Consider the following 16,880-nt stretch of genomic DNA (forward strand, 5'->3'; position numbering starts at 1 on the left):
ATATTCGCAAGGACGACATGGAATATTCTTTGAGGAAACTGGATGATACAAAGTTTCGTTCACATAAAGGCGAGACCTCTTACATTCGTGTCCATGCTGAAAAAGTGGGGGAGGTATGTGAGGAGCTGCCCACTTTCTAAAGACTATGATACTTTTCCAGCAGCGGACCACCATTTTTGTTAATATTATTATTGTGTTTTATTAGTGATTTACTTGTTATGTTTTATATAGTTCTGCTAACTTGTCAGTATGTGCACTAGATTCACTTGTAAAATGTCCAGCATTCCACTAATCTGTATCTCAGGAGTATCTAACCATTGTTCCAATAGCCAGTAATCTTGTTATGTGTGTGTAGATTGTAGACACAGTGGAGCCGTCACCACAGGGGGTCTTACATTCAGTCTCAGATGAAGGCTTCTAGAATATTCTTCATTGTTTAGCGAACAGTGAATGTTTAAGGGAGAGGGTGTGATCACTTCTGACCTGGGAGGGGACTGAGCCCATGGGAAGAAAGGACAGACATGTTTTAGGTAGTTGTGTGGAAGGATTGAAGGAAGAGGATGGAGACCATGGACTTGGAAGGTTGAATGGATAAACATGTTACCATTATGGATTATGTCGTTTGGATTTACGCTTTCTTAAAAGGACTGCTGCTACTGGATACCTGTGCTATCATCATTTTATCTACCATCTAGATCATGGACTGTGGCTTCAGACTATACTGGCTGGAGACACGAAATCTGTGGGCCAACCAAAAGTTGGGAGACAGTGAGTATGGCTTTATACAAAGCCAGTGGAACTACTGAACCCAGATGGGGAATTTGAGAACTGAGAGAACTGTATTTTGGCCATTTACCTGGAATTGCTTTATTACCATGGCTGTGATCAATAAAATATTGTTGCATCATTAACCTGCCAAGGTGATTAGTTTACTTACAATCCACAACCTCAGATCGTTACACATGGGAACAGCAAATGGCATAGACACTTTCCTCATATTCAACCAGTCATGAAGACCATTTGAACAACTTCAGCATATCACATGAGGGGCCCAGCTTTTGTCTTGATCACCAGTGGACAGTTAAAGTACATTTCGTACATAATTTTAATATCATGAGTGATTGAACGTACTTGGCCTTTTGGTGTCAAAGAACCACACACATACCAGAATCTGTCCAGATGATTGATTTAAATTAGATCAAACAATAGAGCAAGTTCAGTTCAATGGTGGTGACAAAATAAAAAAAAAATATGCGATGAGCCGGTATGTAGATATTTCCTCAGAGATGACAGATGCAACTTGTATTTAGAACTGATTTTACTGGAGGTAATCTGGTAGATAACTACATACAGGTGTGAGGTAAATGGGTCAGCCTATTCCTTACAGATGAACACTTTCAGACGTGCAGTTTCTCAATGTGATATTGGCTGCTTTCTGGTTCTCTCTCTGTGGAGACCCTCACTCAGTTACACATCAGTGTAAGAGGCCTGTAGAGGCCTCTCTCCTGTCACAGTCTCACATACCAGTCCTTGCTGCCATCATCATCCTTTTCTGACTGACTCAAATCTTACCATCTCATAACAGTTAGCTCCTCCCCATAACATGTGACTTTCCGAGAAGCAGTCATTGGCTGACTGCACTGTCAATACTCCTTCCCATAAAACACACTAAAAACTTTACTGATGTTGTCCCTGTAAGAAAATTCACAATTAAATACGACAAGCAAAGAAATTGGAATAACATAGAAAAACCACATACATTGAAAATGTAGAAATAACGTAATAACAAAAATGCTTCTATATCAGAAACTTTATGTGATAGAGCAAAACTAAGCATATTTTTGGAATCAGCACATCAAACTCCATAAAACAGGCACATTACCTTTGCTGATGAATTTTTGTGTGTTGACCATTGTTATCTCAGTAAATTAGAATAATTAACAAAAAACACCTGCAAAGGCTTCCTACGCTTTTAAAAAGGTCCCTTAGTCTGTTTCAGTAGGCTCCACAATCATGGGGAAGACTGCTGACTTGACAGATGTCCAGAAGGCAGTCACTGACACACTCAACAAGGAGGATAAGCCACAAAATGCCATTGCTAAAGAAGCTGACTGTTCACAGAGTGCTGCATCAAGCATATTAATGGAAAGTTGAGTGGAAGGAAAAAGTGTGGTAGAAAAAGGTGCACAAGCAACCGGGATAACCGCAGCCTTGAAAGGATTGTTAAGATAGGGCCATTCAAAAATTTTGGGGAGATTCACAAGGAGTGGACTGCTGCTGGAGTCATTGCTTCAAGAGACACCACACACCACACATATCCAGGACATGGGCTACAAGTGTCGCATTCCTTGTGTCAAGCCACTCATGACCAATAGACAACACCAGAAGCGTCTTACCTGGGCCAAGGAGAAAATGACCTGCACCTGGTCTAAGGTGTTGTTTTCAGATTAAAATAAATTTTGCATTTCCTTTGTAAATCAAGGTCCCAGAGTTTGGAGGAAGAGTGGAGAGACACACAATCCAAGCTGCTTGAGGTCTAGTGTGAAGTTTCCACAATCAGTGATTGTTTGGGGAGCCATGTCATCTGCTGGTGTAGGTCCATTATGTTTTATCAAGACCAAAGTCAGCACAGCCATCTGCCTGGAAATTTTAGAGTACTTTATGCTTCCCTCTGCCGACAAGCTTTTTGGAGATGGAAATTTCATTCTCCAGCATGACTTGGCAACTGTCCACACTGCCAAAAGTACCAATACGTGGTTTAAAAACAACAGTATCACTGTGCTTGATTGGCCAGCAAACTCGCCTGACCTTAACCCCATAGAGAATCTATGAGGTATTGTCAAGAGGAAGATGAGACACCAGACCCAACAATGCAGACAAGCTGAAGGCTGCTATCAAAGCCACCTGGACTTCCATAGCACCTCAGCAGTGCCACAGGCTGATCTCCTCCATGCCACGCTGCATTGATGCAGTAATTGATGCAAAAGTAGCATTGAGTGCATTTACTGAACATGCATTTCAGTAGGCCAACATTTCAGATTTTAAAATCATTTTTCAAGCTGTTGTTACAAAGTATTATAATTTACTGAGATAATGACTTTTGGCTGTAAGCCATAATCATCAATATTAACAGAAATAAACACTTGAAATAGATCACTCTTTGTAATGACTATGTAATATATGAGTTTCACTTTTTTATTAAAGGACTGAAATAAATTAACTTTTTCATGATATTCTAATTTTGTGAGAAGCACCTGTATAGCTGTAATTTTGACTATTTTGCATGTGATTAAGTGTCCATTACTTTTTTGGCTTATATTATTGCCACTATCTTTCTCTGTTTAGCTGACAATAGCTTATACACCTCTTATCTTAGTAAATGTAAAATCTGTCTTCATTGAATACAGGCTTTATATACAGTTATATGAAAAAGTTTGGGCACCCCTATTAATCTTAAGCTTAATGTTTTATAAAAATTGGTGTTTTTGCAACAGCTATTTCAGTTTGATATATGTAATAACTGTTGGACACAGTAATGTTTCTGCCTTGAAGTGAGGTTTATTGTACTAACAGAAAATGTGCAATCTGCATTCAAACAAAATTTGACAGGTGCATAAGTATGGGCACCCTTATCATTTTCTTGTTTTAAATACTCCTACCTACTTTTTGCTGACTTACTAAAGCCCTTATTTTGGTTATGTAACATCATTGAGCTTTGAACTTCATAGCCAGGTGTATGCAATCATGAGAAAAGCTACTTAAAGTGGCCACTTGCAAGTTGTTCTCCTGTTTGAATCTCCTCTGAAGAGTGGCATCATGGGCTCCTCAAAACAACTGTCAAATGATCTGAAAACAAAGATTATTCAACATAGTTGTTCAGGGGAAGGATACAAAAAGCTGTCTCAGAGATTTAACCTGTCAGTTTCCACTGTGAGGAACATAGTAAGGAAATGGAAGAACACAGGGACAGTTCTTGTTAAGGCCAGAAGTGGCAGGCCAAGAAAAACATCAGAAAGGCAGAGAAGAAGAATGGTGAGATCAGTCAAGGACAATCCTCAGACCACCTCCAGAGAGCTGCAGCATCAACTTGCTGCAGATGGTGTCACTGTGCATCGGTCAACTATACAACGCACTTTGCACAAGGAGAAGCTGTATGGGAGAGTGATGCGAAAGAAGCTGTTTCTGCAAGCACGCCACAAACAGAGTCGGCTGAGGTATGCAAAAGCACATTTGGAGAAGCCAATTTCTTTTTGGAAGAAGGTCCTGTGGACTGATGAAACCAAGATTGAGTTGTTTGGTCATACAAAAAGGCGTTATGCATGGCGGCAAGAAAACACAGCATTCCAAGAAAAACACTTGCTACCCACAGTAAAATTTGGTGGAGGTTCCATCATGCTTTGGGGCTGTGTGGCCAATGCCGGCACCGGGAATCTTGTTAAAGTTGAGGGACGCATGGATTCATCTCAGTATCAGCAGATTCTTGACAATAATGTTCAAGAATCAGTGACAAAGTTGAAGTTACGCAGGGGATGGATCTTTCAGCAAGACAATGATCCAAAACACCGCTCCAAATCTACTCAGGCATTCATGCAGAGGAACAATTACAATGTTCTGGAATGGCCATCCCAGTCCCCAGACCTGAATATCATTGAACATCTGTGGGATCATTTGAAGAGGGCTGTCCATGCTCGGCGACCATCAAACTTAACTGAACTGGAATTGTTTTGTAAAGAGGAATGGTCAAAAATACCTTCATCCAGGATCCAGGAAATCATTAAAAGCTACAGGAAGCGACTAGAGGCTGTTATTTTTGCAAAAGGAGGATCTGCTAAATATTAATATCACTTTTCTGGTGAGGTGCCCATACTTATGCACCTGTCAAATTTTGTTTGAATGAAGATTGCACATTTTCTGTTAGTACAATAAACATAATTTCAAGGCAGAAACATTACTGTGTCCAACAGTTATTACATATATCAAACTGAAATAGCTGTTGCAAAAACACCAATTTTTATAAAACGTTAAGCTTAAGATTAATAGGGGTGTCCAAACTTTTTCATATACCTGTATTTTACCCATAAATTGAGAGTGAAAAATCAATCCAGGACAGAAACAAATTTGTTTGATAAGAAATATTACAAAGTTGCTTATTTCGTGTGGACTATTGACTTATGAAATTAAAACGCTGATACAGCATTACTTACTGAAAGTAACTTAGATAAGGTCTTTTACACCTGGAAAAACAGTATCTTTTACCTGGATTATCCTTTTGTTATTTCTAGTGTAACGATTGCATAGCTGCAGCTTTAGCTTGCAGTAAGATGTTAAAAGAGCTTTCAAAAGAAGAAGAAGATACAGACACTTCTGAAGACATGATGACGTTGGCTGATGATTTTGAACAAAAAGCCACTGGTACATTCACATTTTTTGTTTTTTGATTAATTTCAACAAAAGTTATAACTTTGCAGTTTGCTTTAGTTTTTTTAAAGGGTTTATGCAAGATTAGTAAAATACATCAGTTTCTGTCTTATATGTGCCACACTGTGCCTATAGGTTGGGTATGTTATGGCAGAGGTGCACTGTAATATCACACACAACTTCTGGACAGGTGTGGGACTGCTTTTAAAATAAAGCAGTGAGGTTCAACTCCTTTAAAATGGTTTAACAGTGTTCTTATTATGTTCTAAAAATTTGAGGGACATAGTAATTTAGACTGATGTTGTATAATTGTTTAACATGGGAAAAAACACAATCCAAATCTAAGAGACATGACCAACTTTTGATTTGTCTAGAAGCTTCAGTAAATCAAGCTCCCAGTTAGAACTAGTGATTTTATGCATCCTGACCAGAAATGCCAAAATTCTTCCTCCAATAAGGCAACCACAGTAAGACTCTTCTAATAGTGATATATGACTTATTAAACCTCCTGCTGTGAGAATGTCACAGAACATTGTTGCTCTAATGACAAATTTTGTATTGGTAAAAGGCATAACTCTCATAATGGTTACTTTCAGTTTAAATGATGCATAAGCTTAATGGTTTCTCTCACACTTGTTGGATATTGCTGTTTAACAGTTGTAAGGTGGACCAATTACATATTTATCTTACAGGTCAATCACTAGTTGAGATGTAGAGGACTATATCCCTAACCACATATCCTCCAAGGGTGAAATTGGATTCAGGTGACTGAACGCTCTTCTCCAAAACTATGTGCAGAGGCAACTTGCTATCACAGCATACTAGCCTTGTTACAGTTTCCTACTGTTGCAGCCACCTGTAGATACGTTTCCTAGTTCTCCAATCACTATAGGCTCTATCTAAATTTGTACAGTCCTTTGAAAACCAATCAATAGTACTACAATTTGTAACAAGGCAAATCTAAGCCTCATTTCCCATTCCTAGTTCCAAGCGAGGTAGTCTTGGGCGAGCTGCTGCCTCTCCTTGCTCTAGCACCCTACAGACAAATTGTGTCCCTGTCCCAGTGTGCTGCTGTGTGTAGTGCATCACACATACTACTGGGCTGCAGGCCTTTTCTGACTTTAGGTATTGCTGTTCTGGAACCAGTGTAGCAATCAATCCAGGGGACATGGATTTCATAAAAACAATCAAACTTCTACTGGTTAACTGTCAGTCTTTGTAAATAGACATAAAGGAAAAGGCCCAACAGGTTGTCATCTTTCCCACAGGTACTGGACATAACTTCACCCCTGGTTCTCGGTATGGGTAGAGTACCTCACTTGCTAACTCCCCTAGCACCAGGAATTCTTCTCCATCACTCAGTATATTCGGATTACATTACCCTCCGCCTCTGAGAGTTTGAGTCCGTTTTCTCCTACAGTTTAGCAGGCTGAGTGTGCCCAAGGGCCCCGACGTCCATCTCGAGGTTGCCAGGCCAGCAAGGGAACTTGCACAGAGGGTGTCTTTGGCAATCCACTGCCCTGAGATTTTAGGCCTACGTTGTCCCTAGCAGCCTTTGACCTGCGACTGCTCCTTGTCACCTCTCACTGCTTCATACAACTAACTGTCACTTCCTGAACTTGGTACTAACTCTCAGTTCCCCCTCCCCCATCTTTGCCTGCTGTTCCAGTCAACCCTACCTAAGGCTAAACTGCAGTCCTAGAGGGTTTCCGGAAACATACTTTCATATAAAACACGTTTAACCCCTTAGAGTGTCAGGGAGCAGACCACCGTCTCCAGCACTCTTACACTAGCAAGGACTTTTATTAATATCCCCAGTAGGAGTACCAATATGATTTTGGGCTTTCTGCTCCTGAGCACACTTACTATTCTTACTACAGGTGATTTTTACACAATCAGGGCCAAAACTAACTCTCAAACAGGTGTCAGCATGACTTCTCACTGCTGTTTGGTGAGTTAGAGGTAGTTAATATTTCCAAAACCTTTGAGAACAAGGTTAAAATAATATGATTGCACTAATCCAAAGTCAGCCATGATGATAGACATTAAGAAAAAGTTAGGCTTTTGACATAGAAATGTAATAATTATAAGAGCAGACTAGAAATGATCAAATCTTTTAAAATTCAAATTCACCAGGTTTTGGAATTTTCACAAGAAATATGATTTGCAGCCAATCGATTTGTGGTGGACCTCAATACTGCAAAGCCTCTAATTGCCCGGAAAAGATGTGTGTAATACTCTTAGGCCTCCTGGGACAATATTGAATTCCTTCTGAGCTCTTTAATGTGCAAATTGCCTCTTCAGAGAGGAAAAGAACTAGAACTCTAGTGCCACCAGTAGAAAGTAGCAATCCTAAGCTCTTTAATGCAAACACAGCATTGGGTAAATGGTTAGTAACTGGTGGTAACCAACAGCCTGCTTAATTAAACCCAATACAAAAAAAGACATTTCATGCTTTTAAAATTAAAAAACTGCCCAAAAGGTATAGTCTTTTGTGATCAGGCACACAATTCAATTATTGCCTGTAAGTCCATGTGAAAGACTACAATTTACTGCACAGGGTCAACTGAGAATTAACCTGCCTGGAAATGTGGTCATTGCCAAACCTGATTGACCATGCATTTTATAAATGACGCATGCAGGGTCCTGGACTTAATGTTGTCCTGTTGTCCATACATTCTTCTGGTACTCAGCCTGTGTGTCCGATCAAGTATGGATGGTACTTTTCATGGCTAACTTGATGTTCAGACGAAGGGAAACAGAGAATCACAGTTCTGTTCCTCAAGTGGTCACCAATTACACTCCTGAATGAAGCACCTGTACTAAAAAATTATGATGTTGTAGATGAAGAACCAGCAATAGATACTCCTTCAACAGAAGCATTATCTGTTACTAATATAAATTAAATTCTGCTGTACCATTGAAGTGATGCCTTACCCTGATAACTGTTTAATTTCACTATCTCTTGAAAATATATCTGACAGCATTGAGTAGGATCCATCTGTATTTTAAGCTACATGATGTTTGTTTCCTAGTTACTACAAGTAGAATAAAAAAGAAACTCTACTAGAGCCCTGTAAGTTACCAATTTAGCCCAATTCAGGGGCCCAAATTTGCAAATGGTTCTACTCAGGAACATCACCCAACCCTCAAAAATCATTTTTTATCTGAAAATTGAGAATTTTGTTAAAAACAAAATCAGTGACTGAATACAAAGAGTTTTGTTTGCTAAATTATAACAGTTTTCCACTTTGTGCCCTTTCCTCTGCAGAATTTCAGTCCTGTGCAAGGTCCTACTTGGGGGAAGATGGCAAAGTAGATTATCCCCAAAAAATTCTGATATAGACCAAGCAAAGAAAATTGGAAGTAGTCACAGATGTCCAATAATTTTTTTTTCATAAAAATGTTGGCTTTTTATGCCCATCCCTTCTTAGGACCCAATCCTGTGCAAATTCCTACCTATGAAAATCATGCCAGATCGTGCCCCCTACCAAACAAATTAATATCACTAAAAATGAGGAGTACACCAAGACGTCCCAAAAATTTAAGTCATGGAAGAAAAACAATTTTGTTTTTTAAAAAAGAAAAGTTTGCATTTTATGCCCAATCCTGGCCAAAGCTTCATCCTGGAAAGGATTCTAACTGGGGAATTCACCTCAGATGCTGCCCTCCAAAAAATGTATATCACAACAAATTAAGTGACACGTGATCTTCGTCACCTACCATTGGCAAATTTCAATGTAACACAAGCCCCAGTTTCAATGTTTCAATGCTGCATAATATTATCCTTCTTCTCACTGCCTGATGTTGATCGCGCAGATTATGCAACAAATAGTGGTGAATTCTATCAGACTTCAATTTTGCAAATCAGTCAGCGGCTCAGTAAAAAACGCTATATGATTGCAAATCCTGGCATGGATGAAGTGCCCACTTACTCTTTTGACAAGAATCACAACCTTGTTATAGTACAGTACAGACCAAAAGTTTGGACACACCTTCTCATTTAAAGATTTTTCTTTATTTTCATGACTATGAAAATTGTACATTCACACTGAAGGTATCAAAACTATGAATTAACACATGTGGAATTATATACTTAACAAAAAAGTGTGAAACAACTGAAAATATGTCTTATATTCTAGGTTCTTCAAAGTAGCCACCTTTTGCTTCGATGACTGCTTTGCACACTCTTGGCATTCTCTTGATGAGCTTCAAGAGGTAGTCGCCAGAAATGGTTTTCACTTCACAGGTGTTTCCTGTCAGGTTTAATAAGTGGGGTTTCTTGCCTTATAAATGGGGTTGGGACCATCAGTTGTGTTGTGCAGAAGTCTGGTGGATACACAGCTGATAATCCTACTGAATAGACTGTTAGAATTTGTTTTATGGCAAGAAAAAAGCAGCTAAGTAAAGAAAAATGAGTGGCCATCATTACTTTATTAAATGAAGGTCAGTCAGTCTGAAAAATTGGGACAACTTTGAAAGTGTCCCCAAGTGCAGTTGCAAAAACTATCAAGCGCTACAAAGAAACTGTGTCACATAAGGACCGCCCCAGGAAAGGAAGACCAAGAGTCACCTCTGCTTCTGAGGATAAGTTTATCCGAGTCACCAGCCTCAGAAATCGCAGGTTAACAGCAGCTCAGATTAGAGACCAGGTCAATGCCACACAGAGTTTTAGCAGCAGACACATCTCTTCAACAACTGTTAAGAGGAGACTTTGTGCAGCAGACTTTCATGGTAAAATAGCTGCTAGGAAACCACTGCTAAGGACAGGCAACAAGCAGAAGAGACAAGTTTGGGCTAAAGAACACAAGTAATGGACATTAGACCAGTGGAAATCTGTGCTTTGGTCTGATGAGTCCAAATTTGACATCTTTGGTTCCAACCACCGTGTCTTTGTGCGACACAGAAAAGGTGAACGGATGGACTCTACATGCCTGGTTCCCACCGTGAAGCATGGAGGAGGAGGTGTGATGGTGTGGGGGTGCTTTGCTGGTGACACTGTTGGGGATTTATTCAAAATTGAAGGCATACTGAACCAGCATGGCTACCACAGCATCTTGCAGCGGCATTCTATTCCATCCGGTTTGCGTTTAGTTGGACCATCATTTATTTTTCAACAGGACAATGACCCCAAACACACCTCCAGGCTGTGTAAGGGCTATTTGACCAAGAAGGAGAGTGATGGGGTGCTACACCAGATGACCTGGCCTCCACAGTCACCAGACCTGAACCCAATCGAGATGGTTTGGGGTGAGCTGGACCGCAGAGTGAAGGCAAAAGTGTCAACAAGTGCGAAGTATTCCTGGGAACTCCTTCAAGATTGTTGGAAGACCATTTCTGGTGACTACCTCTTGAAGCTCATCAAGAGAATGCCAAGAGTGTGCAAAGCAGTCATCAAAGCAAAAGGTGACTACTTTGAAGAACCTAGAATATGAAACATATTTTCAGTTGTTTCACACTTTTTTGTTAAGTATATAATTCCACATGTGTTAATTCATAGTTTTGATGCCTTCAGTGTGAATGTACAATTTTCATAGTCATGAAAATACAGAAAAATCTTTAAATGAGAAGGTGTGTCCAAACTTTTGGTCTGTACTGTATATTCTCTTAAAAAATGTTACACAATGAAATTGAGGGCATGTGTTGTGCTGCTAGCATGTATTACTTTGTCTAATTTCATGGCAGCAAAATTTTTTTTGCATTGTTGCTTACTAGGTTTTCCAGTTTTAGTTAATTAGGAGCTATCCTGTGTTAGATTTGATACAATGTTCTGCCCTATTGCTTGTGGGGACAGGGATATATCCATTGAGGAGGATGTAGAGGAAGGGCATAAGTGTTGGGAGGTATCACCAGTATATGATGAGTCCGCTTTCAGTTGTACATCATCACCATGAAAAACATTGACTCAATCAGCTATAAAATGCACGGAAACTCCCTGGCTGTAACTGCTGCTGATGACGGTGGAGTCTAACTTGCAGCACAACTTCAATTCCAAGGACAGGACCATAGTCTCTGCCACTTTGAAATATAAAGCTGAGATGGCTTTGTTCAGTAAATAATGGTGGCTAGGTATCGTCTATCGAGGCTAAGCACACATGGTTCTTTCACGAAATGCAGTACAATCCAGGTGGTTTGGCATTGATTTTGATTAACTTGACATGTGGGAGTTCACTTTCCACAAATAAGCATGTCTGAACACGTGTTTCTTGGGCACAAAAACTAACGACGCAACAGAGGGAGAGCAGGAAGAGTATAGGAGGCAATAGATAAGGATGATGATGGGGCTGATCACAAGGAACAAAGAGTGGCATTACTTGTGGATGCAGTCTGGCTAGATCATGAAGAGAAGAAGGAAGACAGGTTGAACCTTGTTCATCTTGCTAGTCTGTTTCCTTTACCCACATGAGTAAACGATGTTGTTTAATGTACTGACAAAGATACATAGTTCCCAGTCAATCTGTGCCAATCAAATCTTATTTTCCAACAGCAATGCCTGCAAACTGCAACATATTGATCCTGAGGCAACATGGAAAAGAATTCTCACACCCTGTACATAGGAATCGCCAACACCAGGACTACCACCAGAGCATTCTGGCACTTGTGCCGCCTACATCAATATCAGTCATGACATCACTTGCCGTAGAGGAGACAGTTGTGTCATTTTGGGAAAAATCTTGAACACTTTGCTGACACACCTGATTCATACCTCAAGATTTGCCATTCATAGTGCCACTACCACCAGGGCCGGCTCCAGGTTTTTCTGGGCCCCGGGCGAAAGAGTCTCAGTGGGCCCCTTTAACACATACCACGATTCATGATGCAGAGATATGGTGGAGAAATATATATATATATATATATATATATATATATATATATAGTACAATGCAAAGATTTCACGTCTTACATTACATGAGTGATATCTATTGTAAATCCCACAATAGCTCAGAAACCGGTGAATCGCTCCACACAGAATACTGGCCCCCATATAAGGCTCCATACGGAATACTGGCCCCCATATAATGCTTCATACGGAATACTGGCCCCCATATAAGGCCCCATACGGAATACTGGCCCCCATATAAGGCTCCATATGGAATACTGGCCCCCATATAAGGCTCCATACAGAATACTGGCCCCCATATAACGCTCCATACAGGATACTGGTCCCCTTATAAAGCTCCATACAGGATACTGGCCCCCATATAATGCTCCATACAGGATACTGGTCCCCTTATAAAACTCCATACAGGATACTGGCCCCCATATAACGCTCCATACAGGATACCGGTCCCCTTATAACGCTCCATACAGGATACTGGCCCCCATATAATGCTGCATGCAGGCTGTTACCCCCCACATAATGCCCCATACAGGCTGTCCCCCCCTTATAATGCTCCATGCAGGCTGTTACCCCCCACATAATGCCCCATACAGGCCCCCCCCTTTTAATGCTCCATGCAGGCTGTTAGCCCCCACATAATGCCCCATACAGGCTGCCCCCCACCTTATAATGCTCCATGCAGGCTGTCCCCCGCCACATAATACCCCATACAGGCTGCCCCCCCATTATAATGCTCCATGCAGGCTGTTCCCCCTCACATAATGCACTATGCAGGCTGCCCCCCCCTTTATAATGCCCCATGCAGGCTGTTCCCCACCTTATAATGCCCCATGCAGGATGTCACCCCCCCTCTTTATAATGCCCCATGCAGGATGTCCCCCCCTCTCTTTATAATGCCCCATGCAGGATGCCCCCCCCCTTCTCTTTATACTGCCCCATGCCTCCATACATTAAAAAAAAAAAATCAAATACTCACCTCCCTTCTCCTCACCTGCTACCTGCTGCCCGCTGCTCGGGTCCGAACTCCAGCGTTGTCGGCGTCTTCCCGCTCAGCGCTCCCTGTGACGGCTCAGGGGAGGGCGCGGTGTAAAGACGTCACCGCGCCCTCTGACCTGAGATGTCACAGGGAGCGCAGAGCAGGAAGACAGCTGATCTGTGGAGGCACGGGGAGAGGTAAGTATCCAGCTGCCGGGGCCCTGAGCAAGCGGCGGAGAAGGGCGGGCGCTGACACCGCTCTCCTCCGCCCATAGCCCAGCGGGGTGCGCGACCGCCAGTGGGCCCCTCTGCCTGCTCAGGGCCCCGGCATTTGCCCGGGTGCGCCGGGTGCTGATGCCGGCCCTGACTACCACTGCCAATGTCCCTCCCACCACAGTTTGCAGAGTCAGCAACATAGCTAGGTATTTGAAATGTCTCCTCTGAACTAATATTATAATACTACAAAGACTGACTTCATCTCTTCCAATAAATTAACTGAAAGATGTAAGATGTAGTTATTTAGCTCCTGATGTGCTGTGAATTAGGGAATTAAGTTGTAGAACAGATAAAGGTATCATTAATGGAAATTAAATTTCACTGTGCACAACATTAAAGTGGTATTATAAGCAAGTTTGCAAGTGACTTGTTTTTACTATCTGCTTTCATTCTCCTGCTGTGAGAGTTTTTAGCTACCATTTTGTACAGCTTGTTTCAAAGTAAAGTAGCCATTAAAGTCTGGCCAAGTATGCATAGTAGATACATTCTGCCTAAGATCCCAACTCTCTCCAGCTCACTGTGTTCAATTCAACAATTAGCTGTTCACCTCCCTCTCACTCTCTCTCAGTTCCTGACCCAGCTTCTGTTATAAGTCCTGCATAATCACAATTCCTGGTGGTCCCCACCATTGGCAGGTTCTAGAATAATTCTAATCATGGTTCTCATTGTTCAATGGGCGTGTCATTTCTATATGATAATGTATGATAATAGTCTACAATTGAGAACAATGCAGACCATTAATGTATCACAGTAGCAGGAAAAGCTACTGACCAGAACTGTCACTAAAGGATGAGTGCCCATTCCTCCAAAAAACATAAAGTAAGGAAACTGCAGAGCTACGTGCTGCTCAGAACAAAACTTATGAATACTCTTTTAAAGGGAACCTATCAATAGAAAAAACTCTGTTAACCTTCAGATATGGGGGATAATCTGGAGGTTTATAGCGTTATTAGCGGGGGCGCAGTTACAGTAGCCACAGAGCAGTGACTGAACCTGCGCCTGTGCTGCCCCCATGACTGGAACCCAAATGCTACGGGGGGGATAAAGTTAATTTTCTCCCCGCAGCGTTTGGGTAAGTGTGGACACTTGGCACGTTAATAATGCTATTAACCTGCAGATTAACCCAATGTCTGCAGGTTAAAAGCAGTTTTTTTCTCGTGACAGGTTCCCTTTAAGTGTTATGGTGGTGGAAGAGGTGGACTGAGCAGAACACAGAATCAAGTTGAGGGTGTCACTGTCAGAGGTAATATCATCCTTCTGAGACTAAGACAAGTGATGTAACAAATATACCATTACATCCTCTGTTTCATACCCACTAATACGCTTTCTAGAAACAAACAAGGCAATTTGTGGCCTGTGTTTGGTAGCACTTTACTTTAGTCTTCCCTGATTGGCTTCACTAGACAAGGTCATGTTAAAGCTGCAAAGCATTAGGGAGAGCGTTCATGGTTCTATCTGACTTCACATGAGTCCACTCTCTGGTTGATAAAATCTTCAGCAACATTTAAACTAGCATTGGGCATTTTTTTTGTTTGACAATGCCTGCAAATCGATGCAAAGTGTTCAAATTTGGCAGAGCCGGCAAATTTCTTGAAATTCAATTCAAAGGCAGATACTTATCCATCATACAATACCATCGGGGAGGCATCTGATCGGCTTCAAATGTATTCTGCTGCAGCACAATAACTCCAAACATGCAGCCAATGTCATTAACTACCTACAACATAAAGAAAAACAAAAAGTCCTGGAAGTGATCATATTGCCCCCACAGAGCCATGATCTGAACATTTTCCAGTATGAGATTACATGAATAAACAAACAGAAGGATCAACAGACGATCTGTGGTTAGTTGTCCAACATGTTTGGTACAACCTACTTGCCAAATTCCTTCAAAAACTGTGTGCAAATGTATCTAGGAGAATTGATTCTTTTGATGCTTTTTTGTAGGCATGATATTGATTGATTTAGATTTCTCTTTTGTTCATTTACTTTTAATTTTTTTTCTTGATGAAAAAAAATATTTGCACTTCTATTTTTAAATCATTCTTACTTTCCAGCATTTTTTCCACACCTGCCTTAAACTTTTGGACAATATTGCTGCAATATGCAATATTGCATATTGTACGGTGTATATAACAAGTCTACACACCCCTATTAAAATGGCAGGTTTTTTTCATATAAAAAAATCAAGAAAAATTATTTCAGCATTTTTTCCACCTTTATTGTCACTCATATTTTGTACAATTCAGTTGAAAAATAAACTGAAATATTTTCAGGTGGAAAAAGAAAAAGAACTAAAATAATGGAATATAGGAGTCTATCAGCATGTCACATCTAGAAATGGCAATCTTTGCCCACTCTTCCTTGCAGTAGTGCTCCAAATCTGCAAGAGCATCTCCTGTGTACAGCCTTCTTCAAGTATACCCACAGATTGTCAATTGGATTCAGTCCTATGCGAAATTCCTCTTCATCTTCAGAGGCCTAAAGGTTTTGATGGAAAATTGTATGATATTTGTAACTGTTCATATATCCCTCCACCTTGACTAAAACGTCAGTTCCAACTACTGAAAAATACCCCCAAAGAATAATGCTGCCTCCACCATGCTTTAGTTTTCACATGGTGTTCTTTTGGTGATGTGCAGTGTTAGCTTTGTGCCAAACATACATTTTCCCACATGAATTTGGCACACATTATGTAGAATTTGGCAAGACATAGCTTGGCTTGAACGATTTTGTTTGTACGTAAAGACTTTAGTCTTGCCACCCTACTGCACAGGTTGACATATGAAGAGTATGGGAGATTGTTGTCACATGCGGTACACAACCAGTACTTGCCAGAAATTCTTGTAGTGCCTTTAATGTTGCTGTAGGCCCTTAGGTAACCTTAGGACGTCCAGTTTAAGGTAATGTTAAAGAGGCTGTCCGCTACTTTATTAGCATGGATGACCTATCCTCAGGATAGGTCATCAATGTCTGATCATTCGTAGTCCGACACCTGGCACCCCTACCAATCCGCTGTCATCAGTGTCTTTGGCAGTAGCCACCAGCCAGAAATGCTCACTTGTGAAGCTGCTCCATCTTCAGATAGTGGCTGCTGCAGCGTACTACATATCTGCCTCCTATTGATTTGAATAGTAGGCAGATGTGTAGTACCAAGCCTTGGTCACTATCAGAAGACGGAGCAGCTCTGCAAGTGTGTATTTCCAGCCGGCTGCCACTGCCGCCGATAACAGCTAAGTGCCGGGTGTCGGACCCCGACTGATCAGACATTGATGACCTATCTTAATTCTGAACGCAACCACATTCACCATTATAAGAGGTTGACCCCAAAAAATTGTTCCTAAGATCCAGCGTAGGGTATTGATTCTTT

The 16,880-nt window shown here is 41.1% G+C and overlaps 1 protein-coding gene across 1 annotated transcript in view; it reads left to right on the plus strand.

The window, feature by feature from the left end:
• TRPM2 (transient receptor potential cation channel subfamily M member 2) overlaps positions 1-16,880 on the plus strand; it is a 1,046,990-nt gene that overhangs the window by 327,981 nt on the left and 702,129 nt on the right. The window contains exon 16 of the mRNA XM_073646321.1: positions 5,283-5,412. Coding sequence (XP_073502422.1) covers positions 5,283-5,412 — 130 coding nt within the window. The remainder of the gene's footprint in view (positions 1-5,282; positions 5,413-16,880) is intronic.

The sequence above is a fragment of the Phyllobates terribilis genome, unplaced genomic scaffold, assembly GCF_046119375.1.
Source record: "Phyllobates terribilis strain yellow unplaced genomic scaffold, ASM4611937v1 Scaffold_9__5_contigs__length_417890890, whole genome shotgun sequence".
Lineage (NCBI taxonomy): Eukaryota > Metazoa > Chordata > Amphibia > Anura > Dendrobatidae > Phyllobates > Phyllobates terribilis.